Below are 27203 nucleotides of genomic sequence, written 5' to 3'. Positions count from 1 at the left end.
TAATTCGATGCACAATGCCGACAAGGGTTTTTTCATTTTAGGTGCACCGAATTATCTTAAACCTCGACACGTCATTATGGAGGCTCTAAGGAATAACGCGCTGCTCGTGAAATTTCATTTTTCATAAATAATATATTTACTTATCATGGAGTAGAACCAACATGGCGGGGCCCGTGCGCGTTTTCGATGTTTTACGCTTCTTGGAGGCTTGTAATCGAAAATCAAGAGTTTCTGGACCTAGCTCTAACAATGTAGAATATCGTAGAAATGGAATATTACAGAGTTATATGGGAAAATATGGGAAATAATTTCCCGAACTACTGCAAGAGAATGTTGGCTTGCCTCGTGGGTAACGCGGATTTTTAGAGGAAAAATTTAGTTGCAGGTAAACGTCACAGATGGCGCCGCTAGGGTGTTGGAGTGTCAAAAACCATGAATCCGCGGTATTTCAATAGTTTTACAGCGATCTCTTTATTATTACTTCACCGAACTGGAATGAATTATTTCATTAAAATTATTGTTTCTAATAAAACTCGTAATTTTTTATTGCTTTAAGTCATTTATAGGACATTCGGTTAATTTTGAAAATGGTCTAAGTCAATTCACACTTTAATAACAACATTTTCGTATGAAATTCACCCAAAATTTCATATTCATAATAAATTTCCATTAATCAAGACTAATAAAATTCTAAATTAAAATGTTGCATAATATAAAAATATTTTTTAATTTATCCAAATGCAATTCATTAAATATCTCGAAACAAGAAATATATGACTTAGACCACTTTCATAATTATGGGCACATATCACCTTAAGCCAGATCGGCGAAGGTGGAATTGATCATGCCGCCCGAAATGGACCACTCCAGGGATGCTGGAAAAAGGAGCACTTAACATCGATTCCCTCCCCGTGACCTTTTCCTCCCGCGATCTCCGGGACATTAGACGCCCCCCTCCGGGACCGGAATCTCCCTTCCTTGAAGATTTGTCTCCCTTATCATCGGGCGTCTGGGGGGGCGAGAAAGTGAAAAAGGATCGCCAAAACCTCCTCGGGGGAAGATGGAGGGATCTCTTCCCGAAGGAAAGACAGGAGAGGGATTACCTCGTGAAAGTGCCGTCTCCGAGGAGACGCGTGGAAACGGGAGGTGGACGGATCGTTCCCACGGGAAGATTTCCAGGGGTGGAGGCTTTTCGCTTCACCCTCCGGCGCGCTCGGGGTTGGGATTCCTTGTCTGACCTCCTTTCCCGGGTCGGCCGATGATGCTTACCCCCTTTACTCCTTTTTCTCATTCGAGATACAGTTTTTAAGAGAAGGAAAGCGAGAATCGATGTTGAGCCATTCAGGCGAAATCCAGGAATTGTATGCATACCTGTACAGGGAATTTTTGGAGCTCCTCGAATATGAGACGTAGGAATGTATTTGGCGCGGAACTCTATCGAGATTTTTTAATTTCTAAATGCATTTAAATCGAAGTTGAACCATTAAGGCGAAATACAGGAATTGTATTCATCCTTGTAAAGGGCATTCTAGCGTCTCCTCGAATATGAGATGTACCAATGCATTTGGCGTGAAATTCTACCAAGTTTTTTTAATCTTGAAATGCATTGAAATCGAAGTTCAGCCATTGAAGTAAAATCGGAAAATTATATTCATCGCTCTAGTTTCTTTCTAAAAACTTTCTATCGCTAAAAAATGTCTGTCTCCTCGAATATGAGACGTACGAATGTATTTGGTGCGATACTCTACCGAATTTATAATTTTGAAATGTATGAATATATATATTTGCCGATAAATTCTACTTGGTTTCCGAATTTTCAGGTTTTTTCTTTACATTGTGGTGTCTTGTTAAGTCGATCTTTTTCTTATTAAACGGTTTTTATTAATATGCAATTCTACTTGGTTTCCGAATTTTCAGATTTTTTCTTTACTTTGTAGTGTCTTGTTAAGTCGATTTTTTTCTTATTAAACGGTTTTTATTACTATGCATCAGCACGTGTTAAAAGGACCTTACCGAAGAAAGTCCATGAAGCTTCTAGGCAGATAAACATTTGGCTTGGCAAAGTTTCACTGACATTTTGAGGGTTCTTTAATTGGAGAAATCTGGGAATTATCGCTTCATAGGAATTGGAAAGCTTCCATATTCCTGTAGGAAACATGGAAGAGGATGGAATGCAGGCGCCATGTCTGACCTCGTTCTCGGAACGACTCATCGGAGTCCAAAGTCACTTCCAACTTTAACAATAAGGCCAGGCCATTTTGTCGGACCACTCGGTGACCTCTATTTTAAGGAACACCTCGTTATCTCGATCCGAAATCCGACACGACGCATCTTCGTCTTTCCGTTACCTCTTTGGGAGAGTTTCCATGTCGCCGAATGTGCATGTCTCTTTCTCAAGCTGAAGAGAAGTTAGACATGACTCCTTTCTTCAGATTTAATTAAATTTTCACTCCGAGACCTCTTATTACCATCGCTTTAGCGCAGAAGCGCAAAAGACACTTTTTTTGCCTTTATTTGTTGACTTAGCTCAAACCAGAACCAAAATGGCGTCAAACTCTCATGTTTAGTTCGATATACAGGCATTGAAGTCTCCGAAATTAGAAACTAAATTGTCTGAACAATTATAGTGGCGGTACCAAATTTATATTTCAATGTCTTTTCACCCTTCTAAACCTAGATAAAAGTACAACGGAATTTAATTGCCACCTAGACAATTTCCTAATTGGTACCTGGTAGCAAACTGCAGACTCCACTTCCACTTCCGGCCGAGTTAGAGTCCGGCGTTGATTCGCCGTTGACTCTCGTTCCCGAAACGGTGTCTCGCGTTTCAGGGCTCTCTCGCCAAGTGAGTTTGCTCCCAACGAGATGTGTAGTAGCAGCGACTGCAGCTGCAGCTGCAGCCGACTGCAGCCAACTGCAACCGGTCCGGTAATTGACATGTCGAAGTCCGCAGAGAAACGGAAAAGGTCTACGCGAAGAAAAGGGAGGAAATCGGGGAAAGGGGCGAGAGAAGCGACTCGCTCTCTTGCATGTTAAACGTGGCGGGACCGTTAAAGCCTCATCTGCAGCAATTTCCGGCGAATCGCAACTACCGGAGTTACATCGTACTAGTACATCGTTTGCACGTGGCCGATGTAACGGTCGATGATATTCCCCGATTTAACGCGGGCTTATTAGTGCGATGTACCGCTAGTATATAATTTCACAGTAATTTATTAATAACGATTACCGCATTAGGAATGAATTATTCTCTACTTCAAGCTAATTTATTAGATAAAACGTTTGCTCTGCCCACAGGACGCCATTTTGGTGAACCGTTCTCCCGATTTCCTGAAGCGGGAAATTCAAATTTAAAATATGTTACAGAAATTAACCCAGGGAAAAGTTAGGTATAAACACACATAAAAAAGAATATATAAGGCTCGATTGTGAAGCACCTTTTCTAAAGTCGCACCTTGTCTAAAGTTAAAAATAAAGATAAACGAATTTCATTACAGAAAGTGGAGTGCGTTATATGTACGTTTCCGTTCGAGGGCACTTAAAACTTTTATATTTGTCCTCTTGGCTCGTGGTTGGTCGTTATTGTCACCGACATTACAGGCTATCACATCGGAGATGACTCTTATCACGATCAATAAAACTTTTATGCGACCGAAGTCTTCGGGTTTATCGTCCAACACGCGAGACAATTCAAATAAGGAAACTGAAGAAGTAGGAGCAATGCGGTTCTTGTTTTTTCTTTCAACTTCCGTACCTCATTTTAATATTAGCATATATTAATTCTTTTCTCACGGCGTGGGATAAATAGGTATATAAAATACGGCAGTGGCCTTTTTTAAATTAGCGTTACTCTTTCAGGATGATACAAAATGGTATTAATTATAATGAACGTGAAAAATGTCGGATTAATAAGATGTAGAGAAAGTATTTCTGTCCACTGTTCGCTTAAGTTACATTTCTCTTTCCGTGGGCATCTAATTATGCAAATGAGGAATTAATGGTGAGAATTGACTCAACGGGACGAAATAAATTCCACGTAGAGGAGCAAAATATATTCATGGAAGCACTCATGCAAGAATGATCACCCTTAACTCCTTATTTTCGCAAACAATTAAATGAAATTTCCTACAAGTATTTTCTGCTTTCACCGAGGAAATTTAATCTCCTCCGTTTACCTTATTTTCCAACAATTGCGAGGAATGTAAAAATTATGTGCATAATTTATAAACCACAAGCCAATCTGCACTTTATGATATATTAGTTGCAGACCATTTTTCTTAACTTCGTTTATAAAATTTCTGTAGTAGATTTGGAAGTTTTAACGTACGTCGTCCTTTTCAACAATCGCAATTTTTATTAAGTTATTTGTTTAAGAACTAAATAAAATGGATATGCACCTTACGGCGAATTAATTACATCTTTTCAATTAACATCGTTTAGAAAATTGTTTCGGTATTTTTCATATCTTTAAAGAATAAAGAATGTATACAATTTATTTACTAATATTTCGTTCTATTTTGAATTTACCATGTTTCGCGCTATGCTCGACAGACACAATAAAGTCGATTTATAATATTTATAGAGCGGAAAGAAGTTTACGACACTGGGTTACTGCACTAAACTTCATGTCATTTGCATAGCCCCTGAATGGCGTATGTTATCAGTGACCAAGATAGTCACTTTTCCACCAGGGACATACGGTCTTTTCTCACCTTCTTTTCCCCCCTCCCGAGTTAAATCAACAAACAAACAAATCAATCTGCACACTTCATTGCACTGGTTTATCGCAAGTTGACGTAAACTTCCAAACGCGGAAAATTTTCCATCTTGCTAATCAAAGAATAATTAAAATCATTGTATATCTTTACAAAAGTTTACATATTAACTAAGTGCAGAGAAAATATCGATAGAACATTTTCGGTTCATTATCGCATGATATTCGATGCTGTTGGTGGCGTAATTAATTTCTTCATAATTAATATACGAATTTTTTGGGATATTTCTTCTCCGTTTCTTATTGTTATGAACAAGTTAGCTAACAAGTGAATAAATTACAAGGGGCGGTCAGAAAACTGACAGGATTTTCCGTCTTGGAAATTTATTTCCCCCACTAGGAATTCATGTTATTAACGGAAATTTATTAAATACTGATAACATAACAGATTAATGTAATTAATGACTGGCGCGATCTGAGGGGGCATTTCTTTTCTGTCTATTTAGTTTAGAAGTTCTGAATAACAAATGTTGTAAATATTGTCGTATCTTTTATTACGAGACCTTGGCCTCTCTAAGGGGAACACTTTTTTTCTTCCGCAATTCTTCCACTTGAATTTTTTAAACAACATTGAATCGACGGAGGGAGAAAAAATAATGTTGCCCCTTATTAGCGAGGGGTTATCGAGAAATTGGCATAATTTTCCTAGCTTAATCAGGACTTTCCCTGTCTCGTTAATGACCTGCCGAGAAGCCAATTTAATTGATGTCATTAATCATCGCACTAATTTATGTATTAAAATTCCCCGGTCAGCCGCTAATCACTACTTATAAGTACATATTTTCTTTTAATAATTTCCATCGCCCTATTATCAAAAATATCACGCAGCTATTATGATTAATTATTTGTCAACACCATACGAGCATATATTAGCAATATTCAACATATTAAAAAGCTTGAAAATTAAACGGAATTATTCGACATCGTTAACTAATCTTAATTACTCTCTCATTAAATGAATACAAATAGTAATGGACTGTAAAATCTAAAATTGACACAAATTATGACAACACTAGATCAATGAATTAACTGTAAAAAATAACCAAATGGAATAATATAGTTATGATAATGAGCGGTGATTTTAATGCCAACTTCGGCGAAACGGAAACACACAAGACACTTTTCAGACAAGAAATTGAAATTAAATAACGCTAACTCATGAAATCAATCGATTTGCATATGGCACATTTAGAGGAGAATTTCCAGTTGAATGACACGTCATACGGGGGGCATTATCGCAGTGATAAGGAAAAGAAAAAGAAAGAAGTCCCGTAAACCCAGTCTTACCTAATCAACGCTTCGCCGGTGGTTCCGAGTTTACCGAGTACGCAAGTGCGCGATAACGTTATCACTACCTCGGTAAATATAGATTCGTATTTTGGTGTAATCGAGGCGAGCCTTGGATGAGCGATTAGCCGTAATCTCGTTGACCTTAGCGAATAAAAACTGCGGAGGGATGCAAAAAGCAAATAGAGAGAGCGCCTCGCATAATCGACTCGTTTTTTAGCGTTTTCAAGCTTTAAGAAATTAAGGTGATATCAAAGTGGAGAGGTGTGAAATTATTTATGCACATTTTACCGGATGCACTGCATCGTTTAATTTTACCACATGAGTGTGAAAGCTGTAAGGAAGGTACTGACAATCATGATATTTCATTTTTCATAAAAAATGTATTTACTTGGAGGTTCATAATCGAAAATTAAGAGTTTCAGGATCTAGCTCGAACAATTTAGAATACCATAAAAATGGAATATTACAGAGTCAAATAGGAAAATATGGAAAATACTTTCACAAACAATTGCAAGAGTCCCGTGTTTTTAGAGGAAAAATTTAGTTGCAGTTAAACGTCACAGATGGCGACGTAGGTCCTAAACAGTCGTTAAAATAATGAATTCACGGGATCTCGACACTTTTACGTCGATTTCTTCGTTATTACTTTACCGAAACGACAAATGAAACGCTTCAGTTCGTATAATTATCAACGTAGACTGTAAGAAACTTGAATATAAATATAAACGTCGGTAACGTGACGCGCCAGCTTATGTTCCCACTTGAGTATTCAAAATGATGTTACCACCAAAAAGGGAATAGATGAATTTAATTTTATCCTTCCTTTCATATCACCTTAACGAGTCCGTCTCGTGGCGTTGCGTCACGTCCGAATGCGTTAACATCCTAACGACGCCACGTGTTCGACGAACCACATCGTGATAACCTTATTTTTCATACCGACTGCCGCAATGTCTAAAGGGGTTATCGCCAATGAGAACACAGAATGTAACACTTGTTTCCGGGTGAAACGCGCAGGATTAATAATCCTCGATTACTAGTGTCAGTCATTACATACGCGTTATCGAGTATGTGCTTAGTAGAAATATTTATCCTGATGATTTCGACCTGTCCCATAAATGATCTCGTGATATGTCCCGAATAAATATTGAAGGATACGTGTCTGATAAGTGTCAACGTAAGAAGTAAAATTACCGATTGAAGTATTGGATCACTTCGAGCGCTCTTGATAGGAAATTTACTAATTGAGGATTTATTGGGGTGTCCCATAAGTTCCTTCCTTTTTTTTATACAAAATGAATACACGATGCGGAAGGAACTTATGGGACACCCTAATATCATAATTAGTCGAGTATGTACATAGGATGATTTCGACCTATCCCATCTGAACTTCGCAATGTGAATATAGAGGCTATAAGGAAAGTCCTGACACTAATGAAATTTCACTTTTCATAAAAAATGTTAAGAACACCTGACAAAATTTTTAAAAACTGATATTTCATGCATACCAGGACCTTCCTCAAAGTCTCCACATTCGCGTTATAAAGTTATAAACGATTCGGTACGCCCAGTTCGGTGAAAAGTTTCATAAACGAGACCTCTTTAACGCCATTTCCACATCGCCTTAATGAAAACGCTCCCTTAACGTCTAAACTTATAAATGCCGGGTTAAATTATTTCCCCGGGTTTACGCCAAGGGTAGAGCTTTTTTCACTTATCGACCGAGGAGGACGATATCTTAGGATTTAACTTTGAGATTCCGATTACTCGATCCTCGAATCGGTGGCGTGAATAATAGTGATTTCGAGGCACTCTAACAGACGTTGATGGCACTCTTCATGCGGCTTCAATCCAATGTAAATGTTTCCTCTAACTGAGGATACCTTCAAGAGCCCTCTTTGATCCTCCCGACGCGATAACCGAGCAAATTGGATATGCAGTTTGCGAGGAGACCTCTTTTAAATGGGGCGGTTTATTTGACGCTGTTTGACTGCTTCTTGAATAAAACCTCTTGGATGTGTAGACCGGATCTAATGGAGCTGAAGGACCTTTCGTGTCTGACTAATCTGCAACCACACCTCCTCCACGATACAGGGACTCGTACCCTGAGAAAAAAAAGAGATTCACTTAGCCAAAGAAATATTTCTTTGCCTAGTACCAATAAAATACACCCTTAAGGTGACATGAAAGGCTCTGAGAGATTTAATCGACGTCAGGAAAATATAATTCAGATGTACCCTTTTCGGTGGTGACGCCATTTTGAATACTCAAGTGGTAACATAACATGGCGCGTCACGTTACCGACATTTATATCTATGTAGAAGTCTTTTGGTGGTTTTACACTAGTTCGGGAAAAAGTTTCATGTACAATAGACTCTTCAGAGTCGACTTTCACATCCCCTTAATCTCTCGCAGCGGCTCAACGAATGATTACAAAATATCAACAGGGTCAATTTCCTCCAGCGATTAGAAAATACATTTTCGCGTAGAAGCCGATAAACGTCGGACAAAAAGGATCCTTACGAAGAAGTGGAAACGCGAAGACAGCTCTCGCCCTCAATAAACAATAGGCCCGATCGCATTTTACAGCGTTTCCTTAGCACTAATTATAACTAGAGCACGGCCGGTATAGTTTGGAGCATTTACCGGAGGTACGGCGCGATTACTTGGGGCAATAAACGGCCAGAAATTACCGCCATTACGCGTCCGCTTATTGCCAGAAGTAATAACCCAATTCGCCGTAATTTACCCTTTCTTCGGGGAGCGAGCAATTACGATTCCAGGCGGCCGGTGTATAAGAGACAAGTCTCTCGTTTTTGCATTCTTTTCTCGTTACGGCTAGGAAAATTGTCCTCCATTAAGTTGCATCATCGGTGACCATTTTTAGGTATCACGATCGCCCGATCTGAGAACGCGCATCCCCATTAAGGTCGATTTACACACATCGGATCCGTACCGACCTTAAATCAGCCTTCGGAATCAGATCGGACGGGTGTACATTGGTATTTTACATTGGCGGTACCATATACACATGGAAGGCATTCATATCCATCTCTGTATAAGCCGGAGACGGATCGGAAGCGTGTACATTGGTATTTTACATTGGCGGTACCATATCCACATTGGAAGCATTCATGTTTATCTTTGTATAAGCCGGAAACGGAACGGATACGGATCGGAAGCGTGTACATTGGTATTTTACATGGGAAGCATTCATATCCATCTCTGTATAAGTCGGAGACGGAACAGATACGGATCGGAAGCGTGTACATTGGTATTATACATGGGAAGCATTCATATCCATCTCTATATAAGTTGGAGACGAAACGGATACGGATCGGACGGTTGTACATTGGTATTTTACATTAGCGGTACCATATACACATGGAAGACATTCATATCCATCTCTGCATAAGTCGGAGACGGAACGGATACGGATCGGAAGGGTGTACATTGGTATTTTACATTGGCGGTACCATATCCACATGGAAAGCATTCATGTTTATCTTTGTATAAGCCGGAAACGGAACGGACACGGATCGGACACGTGTAAATCGACCTTTATCCCGAGGGATTCGGGGTCCAGCTCTTGTCCAGCTCGTCTCGATCCCTCGTGGGACCTTGATGAGGATCAAGATCTCGTCGCGAATGCGGTCGGACCAGATCTTTCAGCTCTGATGAGGGCAGGTCCGGGACTGGTTCCGAGGATGAGTCCCCCGGGGCGCTCTTCTTGCCTTCCGAGCGCTCCTTCAGGATGCTTGACCCTGGCCGCTTCTTTTTCAGACGTGAGGAATTAAAATGGACGCCTTTGTGTCGTAAAAAAGGTCGCCGCGCACTTTGTTGCCTGGAGGGCAGCGGTTCTTCGCCGGGTGATAGACGTTCTTCTCCCAGCAATATCTTGGTGATAAGCCATGGTCGGAGTTCGTACCCTTGAAAAATCAGACAATAAATGCATATTAATACGTGTTAAAATGCGTGTTCGCGAAAATGCCGACTACCTGTTTTAAAAAAAAAAAAACATTCAACAATAATTGGTTTAAAATATTCGATACATGAAACCTTATCAACTAATATTCTTAAGACAATCGATAACAAAATGTATATGATTTGCCGATACTCGGGTATGTTAGTAGTACTTTTTTAATGCTTTTTAGCATTAAATTTGAGTGTCAACAAAGTCGTCATAATTTACCGACATTCGTTTACATCTTCGCAAAAGTGAATTCTCCGTCTCTAAATGAATTTCAGTAATTCTCACGCATCGAAACATTACAATATCAATTTACAACATAATCGGGAGAACATTTTCCAGTGATCTAGCATGAAATAAATGGCAGACGATCGCATGGAAGGATAAATCAGATTCCGGCACGCCTGGCTGCTGAAAGCTTTTCCACGCTGGCCGGATTTCCGGGAGTTTCCCAGAAACAATGAGTACGTCAAGGTTTTCGAAAAACCGTGCCGTGTTTTATCTGGCGGCCAATTCGCCTATTTTATTTTTTGCCCCCCTCGCAAACAGACCCGGGTCAGGGCACAGGGGGTCAGTTTTGTAACTCGATCAGCCAGTTAAGGGTAGGAGGGCTGTCCCCAGGGAATCCTGCAACAGGATTCCAGGATGCCTCCGGTAACCCGAGCCTCGGCCCTATTGACGTCCTCGGCATCGTGACGTCGATCGGTCAAGTGTCCCAATAAAAGGGGATGGATGGATTCTGAGCCACGGGATGTCCCCAGGGAAGAGTCGAGGTCGTTTTTCCCTCCCCTTGTCCAGGATTACGGAATGGAATCCCGCTTCGATAAATTCCAACCGACACTTGTATTCCAATCGAGAATAGGAACGGGACCGCGCCTCTGAAAATACATTTCCATATTTAGAGAGGAACAATTGGTCAGTCTTAATTATCCCTAGTAGCGCAAAATATCTTTCTTATACTTTCTGTATCTTTAACGAATATCCTACATTCTATAAATATTTGTCAGACATTTGAAATATCTGAAAAACATTTCGTTTCATTTTAATACAAGTATCTTTTAAATATTATCTGCCGAATACATTATAAACGTTTTAACAATATTTACAATTAAAATCACGTTTTGCTACCGCAATGAAATAGCGGAACGAAAATTGGGCCACTTTGACCCAATGTCACGTGAAAAACTGAGATATAAAATATAAATGTCTACAAAAGATTTACGTTCTTTTTTTGTCTTCTCTTCGACTACTATTAATAGCATTTGCCTATGTGACAATATGGTATAGTGCTAGATTACGCATGCAAGGTGCGAATGTATATGACGACTTTGAGCATAAATGATCTAATTTCCGTTGAAGAGTTAACACGAATGTATCATCTCCGTCCAGCTGGAGAAATTCTCAAGTGACGTCGTTTTTCGTTCTAATACGATCGGTCTATTTGATTTCCGCCGTATGTTGTCAGCAGACCCTGGGGCAAGGAACATCCCCGGGGGAGACGTCGAGGTCGTTTTTCCCCTCTCTCGTCCGGGATTCCAGGATGAAATCTCGCTCTAATAAATCTTCCCTGACATTTGTATTCCAATTGAGAACAGGTACGAGACACGTATCTTCTACCTGGAAAAACATTCCCATGTTTAAAGAGAAGGACGTATAATCCTCAATCTACCTCTAAAGAACAATATACTTAATAATATAAACTCGTGAATTTAACGAAGTCATTCACAGCTGTTTTTATACGTAGGAATAATTGAGCACGGACGTGGAATTGCGATTGTCCGGTCGGAGCAATTCAAACAAGGCCGTTTGTTGTTAACGAATCCGGGAACGTGGAACATCCCCAGGGAACCGGCGAGGTCGTTTTTCCTCCCCCTCTTCCAGGATTCCATCGATGGGAATCTCTCTCCGATAAATTTTCCCTGACACTTGTATTCCAATCGAGGACGCAGACAAAACACGCGTCCGTCATCTAGCGAAATTGAACCACCGAAACACCTGAAAAAAAAAAACGTATTTCACGATTTTAAAGAAGTTCCTCACATTTCTTTCCCTTTGTCTAAGTGATTTGGTACTAACTGCGAAATATCCTATTCCGAATAAAAGGATAGGTGGGATTTAACGACGATCTACGAGATTGCTGAATAAGGATCTCTCGAATCCAAGTGGAAATTTGAAATTTGGTTAACGATGCCTCCGCGAGGTGACGCCACCCGCGAAGAAAGATGGCGGCGAGTGGAGGATCTCCTCGAGTTTTCGCCGGATTAAAGCGAGGCTCGGGAAGACAAATGTGTTGAGTAAGCCCCGCGAGATGGAAGAAAGAGACAGCACGACTCCAGGGAAGACAATACGGTTAAAGAGAGAGAGGAAGGGACCTACCTTAAGAAAGGAAAGGAGGACGATATTAGTGCACGTCCGCCAGGACGCCCGGCTATTTATACCTGACTCCTTTGATGCCTTCTGCCTTCCCGGTCGTGCCCTCTCTCTCCCTCCCAGCACCTGCCCCCTGGCGCCATCTTCGTCTCGTCACCGTACCACAGTCGGCTTCTCTTTCGCGCTCCCAACCCCTGCGTACATCGCCCTCTCTCTCTCGCGCTCCCGACTCCCGCGTATATCGGTCTCTCTCCCACCGCCCGCCTTCTCAAGACCCGGCGGGACGCCCCCTCTCGCTCTCTCCTAGGGCTTCCGCGTATCCGCGTCTCTCTCTCTCCGCTGGGACCCGACAAAGGGCGGCGGGGAGTCCGGGTTTTAAAAGGGCATCGTAATTATTTCCTCTCGAGCTTCCTCCCGGTTGGCGGGCTTCGCGAGACAAAGAGGCCGATATGCCGAGGCTCCCGCTTAAGAGGGAGATAGGGAGACGGAGGAGCGTCCGGAATGAGGATGCCTCCATTCCGCTTCCTCTTTTTCCCTTTTATTCTCCTTTTTCGCATCTTTGTCCGGTTTTTTCTTTCCTTCTCCATTCCCGTCGGCTCTTCGACGACGCTCCTCGGTTCTCGAAAATTGCCGCGGCCTCTCGCAAGGTGACGCGGGCCCCGATATTCTTTTTCTTCCTCGGGGATGCGTTTTTTCTTCCTTTCCTTTTTTCCAACCGGTTCCTCTCAGGTACAATGAATGGACGCGCGAACGAAGGTGAAGGTGACGCGCGGGAGGATGGAATGCTGGAAAAGTACTCGGCGAGAGGGGAGGTTATGTTATGGCTGTTCCAAATACCGATAACCATAAAAATTAACCTAACCTCGGTATCGGGATTTATCGAAACTCTGTACTTTCAAATATCTTTCAATGGAAACAGTTTGAACGGTATTTGCCGAAGATTTTGTAACTACCGAAACTGGCTAACTGTAATAACTAAAACATAACAATGGATGTAACAAGATATCTAAAAGTCTCCTTGAAAGATAAATCCGTGAAACCTTATCTAATACCTCTCTAAATGAATTTTCTTTTCTGTTCCAGGTGAGTCGCGATTATTTAACGAGTTGTACCTCAGGTTCGCAATAAATTGTAAGTACCTAGTGCATAATTGTTAACAGTAATCCACGAACATATTCCGATGTCTCTTGGTAAACATATGGGATTTGCAGAAATTGTACCGTTTGAAACATGCCCGTGGCGGAACACTCAAAATTGTGAAAGTCAAATGAAGAAATAAATTTATTGATCAACTTTTAATACATCGAGAACGATAAAGATATAAGGAGCGTAAAAGTGAAAATAACATCGAATGATTTCTTTTTAGTACGTTACGTTTACAACTGAAAGAAAAGGTGTATGGCGCAACAGAAAGAAACATTTGCTTCTAGGGAAGCATACTAGTCCAGAAATCTGTATTAAAACAAAATACGCTCATTTTCGAAAACTCAATCAACAATTAAATAAAATTCGCCTTTTGGATATCTTATCGATAATAAAACAAAATTATTGGAAGACTCGTCGCTAAGTTTCCAACGTTCAAAAACCTTCATCTTGTTACAAGTTACAACCATTGCTTATGAGTTACGAACTAGTAACAAATTATGACAAGGAACTTGTTTAACAATTTAGAATATGCAAGATAGTATCAAAAATACTTCCATAACTTTAATCGTTGTTGGGAAAACAAATAAACATTTTTAACAATGTATTCCTTATTCTATACTCAATAAAAACAGAAATAAAATTATCGTCAGTCATAAAGTTATAACCGAATGCATTCAAGAAACTGCCTTAGATAATTCTAAGTATGGTAAGAAATCAACGAGAACTTATTAATGAAAATGTCTGAACTTAGCTGCTTTTAAAATATCTGTATGAAATACTTTTCTCGAAAACCTTATCACGATGAACATGTGAAATTTCTATTACGATTTTAATATCGTAACAGAGGTTATACATTTTGTTGGATCTACATCACATATCGTCCAAGACATCCAAGTCAGAAGTAAACATTACTTCAAAAGGATCCTTAATGCCATTTCTGCTCACAAAAACTCGACCATCTTCGATCCAGGCCGATCGTTGTTGATTGTGATCGATTTTCTGTTTAACAAGAGCAAGTAATTTCACTGCATTAGGTGAACATCTCTTCTCGATTGATATTTTTCTCTTAATAGAGAAATCCTTATTAATTATGTTTGCAGTGACAACTCCTCTTGCAGCCACTTGTTTCAAAAATTCATTTTTTGTATTCATCGAAGCAAACTTCACTATTATTCTCCGCGGTTGATTATTGAGCTTTTCGAATTCACGAAACACTTCAACAATATCACTGCCCTCTAATATATAATTGTAAACAGCAGCAATTAGAATCACCATTTCGTCCAATCTCTCGTTTGGTTTTTCTGGCAATCCAGATATTACCAGATCATGTTCAAACATGGCACATTCGATTTGAATAAGTCGATCCCATATTTCTTCCTGCTTATCATCAGTGTTATCCATATCTTCGCTTACATTTGTACGAACTTCGCTTAACTCTTCGACTTCAGTCATCACTTTGTTTAAACTTTTCCTTATACTCCACACGCTGCCTCTCAATCTGTGAAGCGAGGTGCGTAATTCTTCCTGCTTAGTCGTAAGGAGTGTATTTTCAGTCGTTAAATTCTGAATTGAACTGTTGTGTGCGATTTGTCTTCTTATTAGAGATTTATTTTCGTGGTTTAATAAGTCTTGTTCCTGTTTTAAAATTTGTATGGTTTCGGTATTTGCAACCAACTTAGCTTTCATGTCGACCATACTACTTTTCAAACTCTCAATCATTGAAAGTAAATCTTTTACTAACGGGATGTTTTCGGTAGCAGTTCCTTTATCGTGGATTGTTTCATTGCTATTACTACTGTTTATATTATTGGGAGTTCCATTAATACTTGCCGAGGGAGAGGAAGTGAGTGAATCGTTCCCCTTTATTTCTTCTTTGACTGCAGTAGCCGCTATTTCAGATACAATTTTAGTATCAATAGCATGTGACGTTTTGTCCAGACTAACAGAGGTTCCATTTTCTGTCTTCAAAGTTGCTTCGAGCTGTGCACCAGTGGTCGATGCTTCATTTCGAGGGGATAACTTTTCTTGGACCGTAACCACAGGTTTATTTTCATCGATGGATACCCGGTTTATTTCCTTATCAACTACAGAATTATCACCATTAGATGTACCAGTCTTGCCATCAACTATTGACAAATCTTGAATTTGTAACGAGAGGCCAGGTGAAGAAATTGATTCCTTGGACGGTGTATCTTTGGCTACTGATAAAGACTCGATTTGATCACTCGCATTATTAGAATCTGCAGGAACGGGAGTTGACACAGGTTCTGGAGAAGCATTGGCAGAGATTGCAGATTTAATGTCTTCCTCGTCAGAAGACTCGCCTGCAGTCAACATGGACGATGATCTAGACTCATTGGTTGAAGAATCTGAGAGAACATCGTCAAATATCGACTCTGTATCTGTGGCAATGAGCTTTTCCCCCAGCTCATTCGGAGGATTACCTCGATCCTCGGAAACAACTTCTATTGTACAGGATGTACATTTTAATCTAAATTCCTTACTATTGACGACATCCACTGAATAACCAAATACGGTAGAAACGCAATTTTTGTGCCATACTTTCTCGCAAGGTCCAATACAATGTATTTCATTTTCCGTAACTATGATTTCTTTGCAGTTATTACACTGCTCCATGATTAATGAAAATTTAATATATAAATTCTCTTTTGTACGAAGGTCTTCGCAGCACTGCTTCGTTTAATTCTATACTACAGTCTGGGATGGTACCTGAATTAAACAAATGAGTCTTAACTATTGACATACTAGTCGGCAATAATATAGTATTTCTATCGATTTTGAGAAAAACTAGATATCAAAAAAGGGCGTTAGTAAATTTTTTATTTGTATCGTCCTACGCTAATTAAGTTTATGCAACATTTATCTAAGATGCATTCAAATCAATGACACTTATGAAACCTCAAATTCTATAGCACATGAAATTTAAACAAAATGAGATCGATGAGAATGAAAACAGAAACAAACTTTGCTTAAAAGAATGTTAGAATGAGTACGTCTAATTGTACAATTACCGTACAAACTACGTCTATAAAATAACATTCTCAACTGAACCGTGCAGAATGCTATTCTCAATTTAACCCATTTATATGTACTCAAAAACAGCAGCGGTCAAAAGTGAGGTTAACCGGCACGCGCCGGCTCGTCGCTAGATTTATTCGATTATCGCTGAACATACCTTACAAGCGATATGGCGATGACTGGAGAACGATGTCTTAAAATCGTAATTGCTCGTGAAATGATTCCGTAGGTCGAATATAATTGAACATAATTTAGAAAGTTCGAAAAAGAAAATGAAATTCCTCTGCGACGTAACTCGTAATCCTCGTTATGCCGCGTCCTTTGTCGTCAGTGTGCCACGAAAGACGTCGCCAGTGTTGCCAACTTCAACTTCAATTTATTCTAATTCAGTCAAACTAAAATGATAGTACCAGATAGTACAATATCCCATACAATGAAGAAAATAGTATTACAAATTGAAAGGTTCAAATATTGAGATATTGAGGTCCTAAATTTTGCCTGTATTTAAGAAGGAAAGGAAATGCAATTCAACGCATTAAACAATTAATAGTATTGAATAGACTTATTTATAACGCTCATTTGCAATATTTCACGAGCCAACTGGAAACTGAACACGTAATAAATTCTAATGCCGAAAATAAACTAGAGACTAAAATGATAGTAAAAATACTATAATAATAGTAAAGTTGGCAACACGTCCTTTGTAAGTCAGTGTTATCACAAAAGATGGCGCCTCGCGCAAGCTTGCCAATAACATAAAGCTTTAACGAGATCTTTTGTTATACCGTATTTCATTTTCTAACTTTCCAAATATTCGCAGTTGATTAAGACGATATGAAAGGCGCTGAGAAATTTAATCGACGTCGTTAAATTCAAATTTATCTATACCCTTTTTGGTGGTAACATTATTTTGAATACTCAAGTGGTAACATAAGCTGGCGCGTCTCGTTACCGACATTTATATTTATGTTGGTCTCTTACAATCTACGTATGATTAGTCTTTGTATAATAACAATGCATGCAACATGAAAAGTATACTTTGTCGAAATTTATGCAAAACTTAACTGATATGATAAAAATGCGTATTGATAACACTTATACTTGGGTAATTCAGATTTTTAGTACAAACCCGCCAAGTAGTACTTGATTAGGAATCACTTAATGTCTTATTATTAAATGATAATGTAACATACTTAAATGTAAAAGAGCAGTAAGAACAAAAAAATAGAGTAGCAAAGTTATTAAATGCTGAAAATGTAAATATTAAAATAATGGGGATACCAGATCATATGAGAGGCAGATTACTAGTAAATTAAAAAACATAATTCAAGGTATACACTGAAAGTTTATACCCCACAAATGCTTTTTACATGGCAAAACAAGCAATGGCTACATGACCATCAAACAGAATTCTTGCAGTTTCCCTACCTCGTCCTCTATAATTATCCTTCTAATTCTTATAAATTGACAGTACACTCCCAACTTGTCGCAATCATAAAGACATTAATCTTAACGCTGCCGAATCAGTTATTTTGAATCTGCTTTCGTCGACCACACTTCCGAGGGCTTAACTAATTCTCCCACAGCCAAAGATGACAAATTCTACTGGATCCATTGCTTCTCCCGGAATTTGCGTCTCGTGATATGAAAAATCTTCACGTTGACCACATGCGCAGTTGCGTCCACAGTTCACCTTGGCAAAGGATAACCTACAAACCCATTGCAACTTATCGTGAACTTAGGCGAAAGCAACTAACCAGAACAAAGGGTACTTCTAATACTACCTGCACGTTAAACCGCAATCCGCAACGAAAAGCGTTCAGCGGCTGACGCTGCCAGACTCCCAGCAATTCCGCCACGCACAGGGGACTTTCTCCGTCAAGTTAAAAGTTCTCCCCTTCCATTAGCGAAGAACCGGCAGTAGCGCGAATACGGAATGCAACGGTGCCACATCACCACGGCGCAGAGGCGAGCTACCACAAGTGGGACCTGTTTTACGAGCTGGCAACGCTGTCGGCTGACTCGCGAAACCATGGATGTAAAAATACGTCCATGCGCGAAGCTTACCCGGCAAGAGGTCGCCATCTTGAAACAAGCGAATCACGTGACACCGGTCGCCGGCTTGACTCTACGCATGCGCACATGTCCCTTCCCTAGGGTTGGGCAATTTCGAGTTTTCGAGTTTTCGAGGTCTTCGACGTATATTACGTAAAGTAGTTTATCAAAGTAAATTACGTTTCCAATATGCAGGATGCCGCAGATGTGCGATATACGGCATCCGTTAGATTATAAACCTCTTTTAGCACACATATAAACACATCACATTTTTAAGGACTAATTAAAATCTAACGCTTGTGATCAAAATTCTTTCGACTTAACCCTAACTAATATCAGATTTCTAATTGGATTTATTATTTTCTATTTAGAAGCAGAAGGGCGTAACATACTTCGCGTAGAAAATTAGGGACGTATTATATGTTGCATAAAAGTTGACATTACTCGTTTAAGAGATTCAGAATACGACATTCTTTTTTGACGCACCATGCTAAACATCGCAGATAATGCTAGGTCAAAGTTCCTTAATATACATGAAAACCACGTATATAACATGTATTGTACATACAATGAATTCATCGTAACGGTTTTTGTTTAAACATTAGCAGATATACATACAATCGCGGCAGGAGCAGCAGCAGCGATCGAGATTCTGAATGGCGGCGGCGCGCGCACGCTCGGCCATCCTCGGCCATCTTCGGCTACGCTCGGCTCGGCGGCGGCCCGTACGCGGTTCGCGTCGGACGCCGCCCGGCGACTCGTCAGTACGCGAAGTCCCGCGAAGTCGCGCGACGCTCTCTTTGGCCGGCGGTCACGTCCACGCCTGTTTCCAGTTTCCATTGTTGCCTGGAACGAAAAGAGAGGTAACCTTTCGACCGAATCGCCCTTTCACTTTCCGTCGGTCGAAACACCTCGCCGAGTGCTCCCTTTTCCCCCCGTTGTCGCAGTTGGCACGGGAAAAAGTCGCATCTTCTACCGGCCCGGGCAAAATGGAGCAATCTCGCATCCCGGTGGATAATATCGAGCCGCGAGGTGACAATAGGATCGTTTATACGACAGTCAAGAGCAGTGCCGGGCAGTGTTACCGTTGTTGAAATCGGAAAAGGTGTCCAGTGCGCATGCGCCGATGTTGCGCCGCGTGGTGACCGGCCCACGTGACTTACTCCTCGAGTCTGTCTTTAATCAGATTTATTAAACGAATCCGCAGGCGATTTCCCGATTTAATCCTGTCGTTAAGAGTCGTACTCGCGTTCGGTGGCAACGGAGAGTCCCCAGCCGCGGTTGACATTTATTTCGATCGGTCGTTAAAGGTGCAGTCGTGAGGTGGTCCTTGAGCGCGGGAAAGCTGGTTTGAAATCAGAGCGAGTGCGCGCGCAGCTCACTCGGCGCATGGTGAACAGTGACGTGCCGCCGAACAGTTGGAATACGCGCTCCAAGCGGCGAGGACGAGAACCGATCTGCTGTATCAGGGACCCTGGCCAACATCCCGAGGTAATTAAACATTCAAAATCGGGGATTTTGCGGGGAGAATAATGGAACCTTTTATTTTTTTTTTTTTACGAGGGCCTACAACATATTGTAAAGTTTTATGCGATTTGGTACCCAGTTTGGAGAAAAGTTTCATATACGATTGACACGACGGATATCATTTTCACATCACCTTAAGGGTTGCGATGGAAACCCGCCTTTAGGGTAGCCGGTGCACCCTAATCGGCCAAGGGGAGACGGAGCAGCAGGTGGCAGTGGAATTCCAACCGGCACAGTTCCCTCCCTCTCTCCGACCTGGACGCACGTGACCTCGGATTAGGGTTGTTTGTGTTCCAAGTATCGCCATAAGCTAGCTGAAATTCCAACGTGGGGATAGCTCGAGTCTCGCCGCAAGTCAAAAGCGATATTATTCAATAATTAGATATCTCTCGAAGTGTGAGAGCTGAACGCCATTTTGGTTCGGGTCTGGGCTAAGTTAAAGAATTTTTTTTTTTCCAAAAGTCCGCTCGTCACGTCCCGCTGTACAATGGCGGACATGAATGCCTCCCCTGCAGATACGGCATCGCCTGTGCAGGATGGGAGGGCATTGATGTCTCCCAGTGTACATTGGCGGGCATGAATGCCTCCCCTGCAGATACGGCATCGCCTGTGCAGGATGGGAGGGCATTGATGTCTCCCAATGTACGAGGCATCGGTGCCGGATATATCCGGCGCTCGTACACACAGGTCTTCATATGGATGCCGGATATATCCGGCGCTCCTACCGAAAGGGTTAAGGAGCCCCTGTTCCGCCGTTGTAATTGCGGAACACTCGGCGTGTGTGAGGGTCCCCACGAGGAGACCGAGGTAGCGGCACTTAATGGCGGTATTCTCGGCGCGTACCCAGACCAGTCGTTATCCCCGATTTATGGCCAGACCGCCCTGAATCCTTATGCGGTAGTCGACGGGCCATGGAGCTGGATTCGCCTGCGCTCTTGTGTGCACCTTAGCTCACCTACGTGCACCTTGGTTCACCTACGGCCATGGCTAACCTATACCACCTAGACTCTACCTACACTTACGGGCGCCCCCTCTGCCATTTTGCATTGCCCGAGAGGAGATCGATTTTCTCCGATCGCGTCGCTCGATACGTCCTCGCTGATCCCCGGTTTACAATGAGAAAAGCGGCCGTTTAACGACCCGTTGTACGTGTGCACCTTGGGCCGTTTAACGGCCCCCCCTCGTTTTGCGTAACGCGTAATTAGTCCCTCCAGAACGCCATGTGAACTTGAAGTCGCGTTTTCCCTTATTGTCGAGACTCTTTACGGTGTTTGAGTCTTATGGCAAAACTGCTGCATGGGAGGTATTGTTTAAATGCAGATAAATGTAATTCGTAATTGTACCCCGGGAATTTGTTGGCGGATGAAAAAATTAAACACGTGACTTTGAAGTCCCGTGTACACTTATTGTCGAGACTCTTTACGGCGTTTGATTCTTACAACAAAACTTTGCTGCATGAAAGGTATTGTTTAAATGCAGATAAGAATTTATTGGCGGATAAAAAAATTAAACACGTGACTTTGGAGTCGCGTTTTCCCTTATTGTCGAAACTCTTTACGGCGTTTGATTCTTATGGCGAAACTTTGCTGCATGGAAGGTATTGTTAAAATGCAGATAATTGTAATTTTGTTGAAAAATCCAAATATTGAATATGTCAGGACAATTCTTAGATGATCACGAGTCACGTGTCAAAGTTTCGGACAGTTTGGTCTAATACCCTTGAAAAAAAGTGTTGTATTAGAATCGACCGATTTGAGGGGGGTTTCACATAACCTTAAGGTTATCAGAGCCTTCAATAATTGTATATCGATCGAAAATTGATTTGAAAAATCCAAATTTTTAATACGTCAAGACAATTCTTAGATGATCACGAGTCATGTGTCAAAGTTTCGGACAGTTTGGTCCAATACCCTTGAAAAAAAGTGTTGTATTAGAATCGACCGATTTGAAGGGGGTTTCACATAACCTTAAGGCCGTTTCGAGGGGGTTCATCTATTTCATGGATCTCCCAAGTGCGGCCCCCGGGTTCTAATGAGAATCATTACGGGTTGCGTTTTACGCATGGCGGTGCCGGTTGTGCGTAAGTGCATAAACGCGTAAGCGCATGACTCGGGCCACCGGACGAGCACGCGTTAATGAAAGGGGAGACTCGTTAAAGGGTCCTTTTTTGGGAGGGCACTTCGAGCACCGGAGGCGAAGTGACGATTAAGGACGCGTCTGGACTTTACGAGGGGGGTGGGGGGCGAATTTACGGCGAAGTACGTAAAAAGGAGACTTAAAGGGAGACGGGATGGAATTCCACGGGGAAATCGTAAAAGGTACTCCCCTTTTGGAATTTCCTGGCCGGAAAGGACTTTGCGAACCAGAAGACTCGGCACGTCGTTTAAAAATAATTCCTGAATCCTCTAATAATTCCCCATGAATTTCATTACCAAAATCGGACGCAGGAATTACTATGCCTATTTACTGACAATTATTTTCCTACCCGAGGAGGAAACGTTCTTTGGCTTGCTTCGAAAGGATCCGCGAATGTCGATTGGATGTGCATTTTTAATTGCAGAATTTAATCTCTTTTATATTTCTTTTCAAGGGTTTTTACAAGTTTTGCATAGAAAAGGGGAGAGAATTAAATTTTGTGGGGGTCAGAGCCCATCCACGGTGGAGGTGGGTGGTGNGCAATTGAACCTTCATGTGCCACTTTTATATCATCTTAAGGTATTATGAAAGTGTCATGTATATATATATATATATGTCAGTGAAAATATTTATAAATCATTTCGCCAAACTGGGTGCACCGTATAATTTCACACTTTATTACGGGATTACGGCGGTCCTAATGAAGGTCTTGAAACTCGGGAATTTTAATTTTTCTCGAGAAAAAAAAAAAGTGTATTTATGCCGGACAAGAACGAAAAAAAAAAGAGAAAAAAGTGTGTTAAAAATAATGAAATCTAGCGAGTTTCAAGACCTTTATATTAGGATCTCCATAATCACGTGTTTAAGTTTGAAATTATTCGGTGCACCCAATTTGGAAAAATGATTTTTAAATATTTTAATTTTTTTTATTTTATATTTATATATATTTTCATAACACCTTAAGGTTTAGTTCGCATTTATTAATGATCGTATTTTAAAGATGTGCATTTCAGGCCATCCTACAAATATAGAATGCTGTTTATTATTATTTTAAGGAATAAAAAGGAGCCGCGTATTGTGACCCAATGTCTTGGTACTTTTAATCACGAGACGGGTAAACTTTTGAGGGAACTTTGAAAGTCCACCGAAGTGCGTTGTTCGCCTTCCGAGATTCCCTTTCTTTGTTCGGTGAAAGTTAACCGTCGGAAGCCCCGAGTTAACTTGTAATCTTCCGGCGCGGTGATACGGACAAGACTACAAGTTTCGAGCACAAGTTCCTCGAGGAGGGCTCGAGACGTGGAAAGTTCGGTTCCAATTGCATTTAGACATTCCTGGAAGTTTACGTCCGATATCGGGAACAATCGAACCCCAACTTTCCTCCCTCGCTGCAATTCCCTGCTCGCCAAATAAAATTCGCAACACCTAACGATAAGGATGCAAATTTTGGAGTATCTAAGAGTGACTTCTTTCGTTTTACGATAATGTCGAGAGAGTGATTAAATATTGGTTGAAAATAAAATCATATACTTGTACTTGCCCAATAAAATTCGCAACACCTAACAATAAGAATGGAAATTTTGGAGTATCTGAGAATGATTTCTGTCGTTTTATGATAGTGTCAAGAGAGGGATTAAATATTGGTTGAAAATAAAATCATATACTTGTACTTACCCAATAAAATTTGCCCAATAAAATTCGCAACACCTAACGATAAGGATGGAAATTTTGGAGTATCTTAGAGTGACTTCTTTCGTTTTACGATAATGTCAAGAGAGTGATTAAATATTGGTTGAAAATAAAATCATATACTTGTACCTATCCAATAAAATTCGCATCACCTAACGATAAGAATAAAAATGTTGCGAAAGTAGTTCCGCTTAAAAAAAAAAAATAATCCCCAACGCCACTTTCAGGATCACCTTAAAATCCATGATTTTCAGAATTAATGAACCCTCGACGCTACAAGATTAAAAAAAAATATATACATATATATATCTCCGTCAAAAGCAAAAATTTTCCTCCCCGCTTCCCCTCGTCTTTTTATTTACCCCCGGAACGCCAACAGGCCGGAAACGCCGAGTTACTTGTAATCTCGGTGGATACAAACAGGACAAGTTTGGAGCGCAAGAAGTTGCCAGGACGGATAGAGGGAGGCAAAGGGGGAGTGCTCGGTACGCGGAAAGTTCGGTCCCATTTCCATTTAGACATTCCTGGAGGGGGGAGTCCGCTGAAGTTCGCCCCCCCTCCCCTGGTCTAGGGTAACACGCACACAATCGGTCGATCGAAGTTGCGGAAGTTAGGGGTAACGACCGTGATGAGTCGAGAGAGAGAGAGAGAGACGTGGGAGGCTCGGACGGGTCGAAGTTTCCTAGATTGCCGATAAAACTCGCCGCTAACTTACCTCCGCCCCCGCGGAAGGGAAACTCTAATGATTCCACTTCTACGATCGAGCCCGACTCGGCGGAGTGAAATTTTCCGGGAATTACAGGGACCTAACTTATCGGCGGTTCTGGCCGTAAATGAAACCCTCCGTCTAAGGGATGGACTCGCGAAGGGATCCGGGTGAACGGGCCGAGGTTCCTTTTCCGCCTAATCGTGGAACGAGGCAGAGTTTCGCGCCAAGTGCACTTTATAACTCTTTAGTTTTTTTAATATTTCACTTTTCACCAAGCTGGATGCACCGAATCGTGTGAAACTTCGACACGCGATTATGGAGGCCCTAAGGTAGGTCGCGATGGTCGTGAAATTTCATTTTTCTAGGAAATTTTTTTTTTATTTCATGTCACCTTAAGGTGTTATGACAGGGGTATTTTATGTATGAAAACGGGCCGAGGTTCCTTTCCCGCCTAATCGTGGAACGAGGCAGAGTTTCGCGCCAAGTGCACTTTTAACCCTTTACTTTTTTTTTAATATTTCACTTTTCTCGGAGCTGGGTGCACCGAATCATATGAAACTTCGACACGCGATTATGGAGGCCCTAAGGTAGGTCGCGATGCTCGTGAAATTTCATTTTTCGAGGAAAATTTTTTATTATTTCATGTCACCTTAAGGTGTTATGAAAGGGTTATTCTATGTATGAAAACGGGCCGAGGTTCCTTTTCCGCCTAATCGTGGAACGAGGCAGAGTTTCGCGCCAAGTACATTTTTTTTAACCCTTTGGTTTTTTTAAATATCTAGAATTAGGTGTTTAGGGAATTTAAAGATTGTTTGGTGAATTGAGCGTGCTGTAAATTTTTATTTATCTCGGCGTTATCAGGGGCGATGAGGATGTTCTATATAGACTCGATCAAGAGGCTAGATTTCGTACTATATTACAGCGAAACGCAATTTACCCATCTTTGATGGTGCACCCTCGGGATTCCATCGATGGTATCTCCGGCTAGATTCTCTTTGGCTGATTAAATTGGTCTTCCTCGCCGAAATTCCGAATCCCTCGAGAATTTCCGCCGATTAGATTGGTTACGACATTGGGGGTTTATTTATTCCCTCATAAATAAGAAAAAAAAAAAGAAGGAAAGTTACGAGCCGCTTTTCCGAGGGTCCTTTGCGAATCGGAGAAAAAAAATAATATTCGATTGGTTAATTGAAACATATTGAAACAAATGGCAAAATTCCTGAAAAACGACAAATTAGGTATTCACAATGAAAACGCAATTTTCTTGAAAATCCAGGAATTATTTATAATAAAAATTCCAGCCGTCGATGGTATTTATTTTCATTTATTTACGCCGAGGATTTTAATTAATTAATTAATAACCTATAATTAGGTCTTTGTCTTTAATTGTGTTTTTTCAAATCGCGGTTAAATAAATTATATAACAGGTGTATAAATAACTGTTGATTGAGATACCAAATTACGGCACTCTTTGATGTGGAAATGTGGGGAGGTATATAAACAATCCGTAACACTATCACTAAGCATTAGTTACGTCACGTAATTGTGATGCCAGTCATGCTTTGAACGGTTCAAGTGTTCTACATGCCCTGCATATATGACACGAAAGAGCAGCCTTGTATCTAGTGACATCACTACATCTATTTCTGGGAAGTTACTAGATTACGTGAGGTTTAAGCTGACATAGTAACGTAATTCATGCCCGGATCAATTACCGCGATAAACTCGTATTGCATAACTCATGCCGTGTAAAAGATGCACATATACACATCACCACAATTACTAATACCTGTCTCCGAACTTATTAAAAGACAAACCAGATAATCCTGTCACGTCGATCGGGAAAGAAAATTATTTTTCATTCGTAACGTCCCATACGAAATTACGGTAAAGGCGTGAATGAAAAAAACATGACTTTTGTAATGCTTCAAGGTGCAAGAAAAAAGAATGGATTAGAATGAAATCTCACGTATCGCTGATAAACAATTGCATCTCTAGCTGATAATTAATAAATTCATTTTTCTCACCATATGATGATAACGATTGTCTATCTGGGCAGCGGGCATAATTTAATCGCAACACCCTCCAGGGCCCGAGTACTCCACATTTGGGAGTCACGTGACACAAGAGGGTGCCCTGCACCCAATGACGTCACGAACATGTATGATGTATGATAGAAGGAAAAGCGAGGCTTATCAGCATTCCTGCGAACGTGGCTGCTCAAGAGAAGCCGAATATTCCGGTGTCGGCAATTTCGAGAGTCTTCTTACCCTCTGACCCCCCTCGAGATACCCCGCGTATGTGCAAGCTCATGTATTACATCCCCCTCTGTACATAGGTACGTTCTCTCATTCCCGGAAGCTCCTCGAGAGGACCGCAAAAGCTCGAATATGTACGCGAGCTCTCTTGAATTGCTCGGTTTATACCCTATGTACATGTTACCTAGTATGTATGTACACGTTATGTAGTATGTGCAAAACTGCAGGACGGGATGCAAAGTC

At 41.0% G+C, this 27203-nt stretch overlaps 2 protein-coding genes and 1 long non-coding RNA gene across 3 annotated transcripts in view; 1 reads left to right on the top strand and 2 right to left on the bottom strand.

Annotated features, from left to right (window-relative positions):
* The window catches only part of LOC105703569 (probable JmjC domain-containing histone demethylation protein 2C), a 132108-nt gene that overhangs the window by 67344 nt on the left and 37561 nt on the right, over positions 1 to 27203 (top strand). The window lies entirely within an intron of this gene.
* Positions 13607 to 17261, bottom strand: LOC105703781. The gene is made up of 2 exons (XM_012432443.2): positions 16747 to 17261; positions 13607 to 16280 (listed from the first exon to the last, which is right to left on the bottom strand). Exon 2 carries the CDS (start codon positions 16185 to 16187, stop codon positions 14421 to 14423), a length of 1767 nt encoding a protein of 588 aa, XP_012287866.1. The 5' UTR covers positions 16188 to 16280; positions 16747 to 17261; the 3' UTR covers positions 13607 to 14420.
* LOC105703629 lies at positions 17623 to 18482 on the bottom strand. Its single transcript, XR_001104372.1, has 2 exons — positions 18374 to 18482; positions 17623 to 18298 (listed from the first exon to the last, which is right to left on the bottom strand). It is a non-coding gene; the product is annotated as an uncharacterized LOC105703629 (long non-coding RNA).

This window comes from Orussus abietinus, unplaced genomic scaffold (assembly GCF_000612105.2).
Source record: "Orussus abietinus isolate OABI.00-Male unplaced genomic scaffold, Oabi_2.0 scaffold127, whole genome shotgun sequence".
Lineage (NCBI taxonomy): Eukaryota > Metazoa > Arthropoda > Insecta > Hymenoptera > Orussidae > Orussus > Orussus abietinus.
The sequence above is the reverse complement of the archived record's forward strand: the minus strand, read 5'-3'. Positions and strand labels throughout refer to the sequence as shown.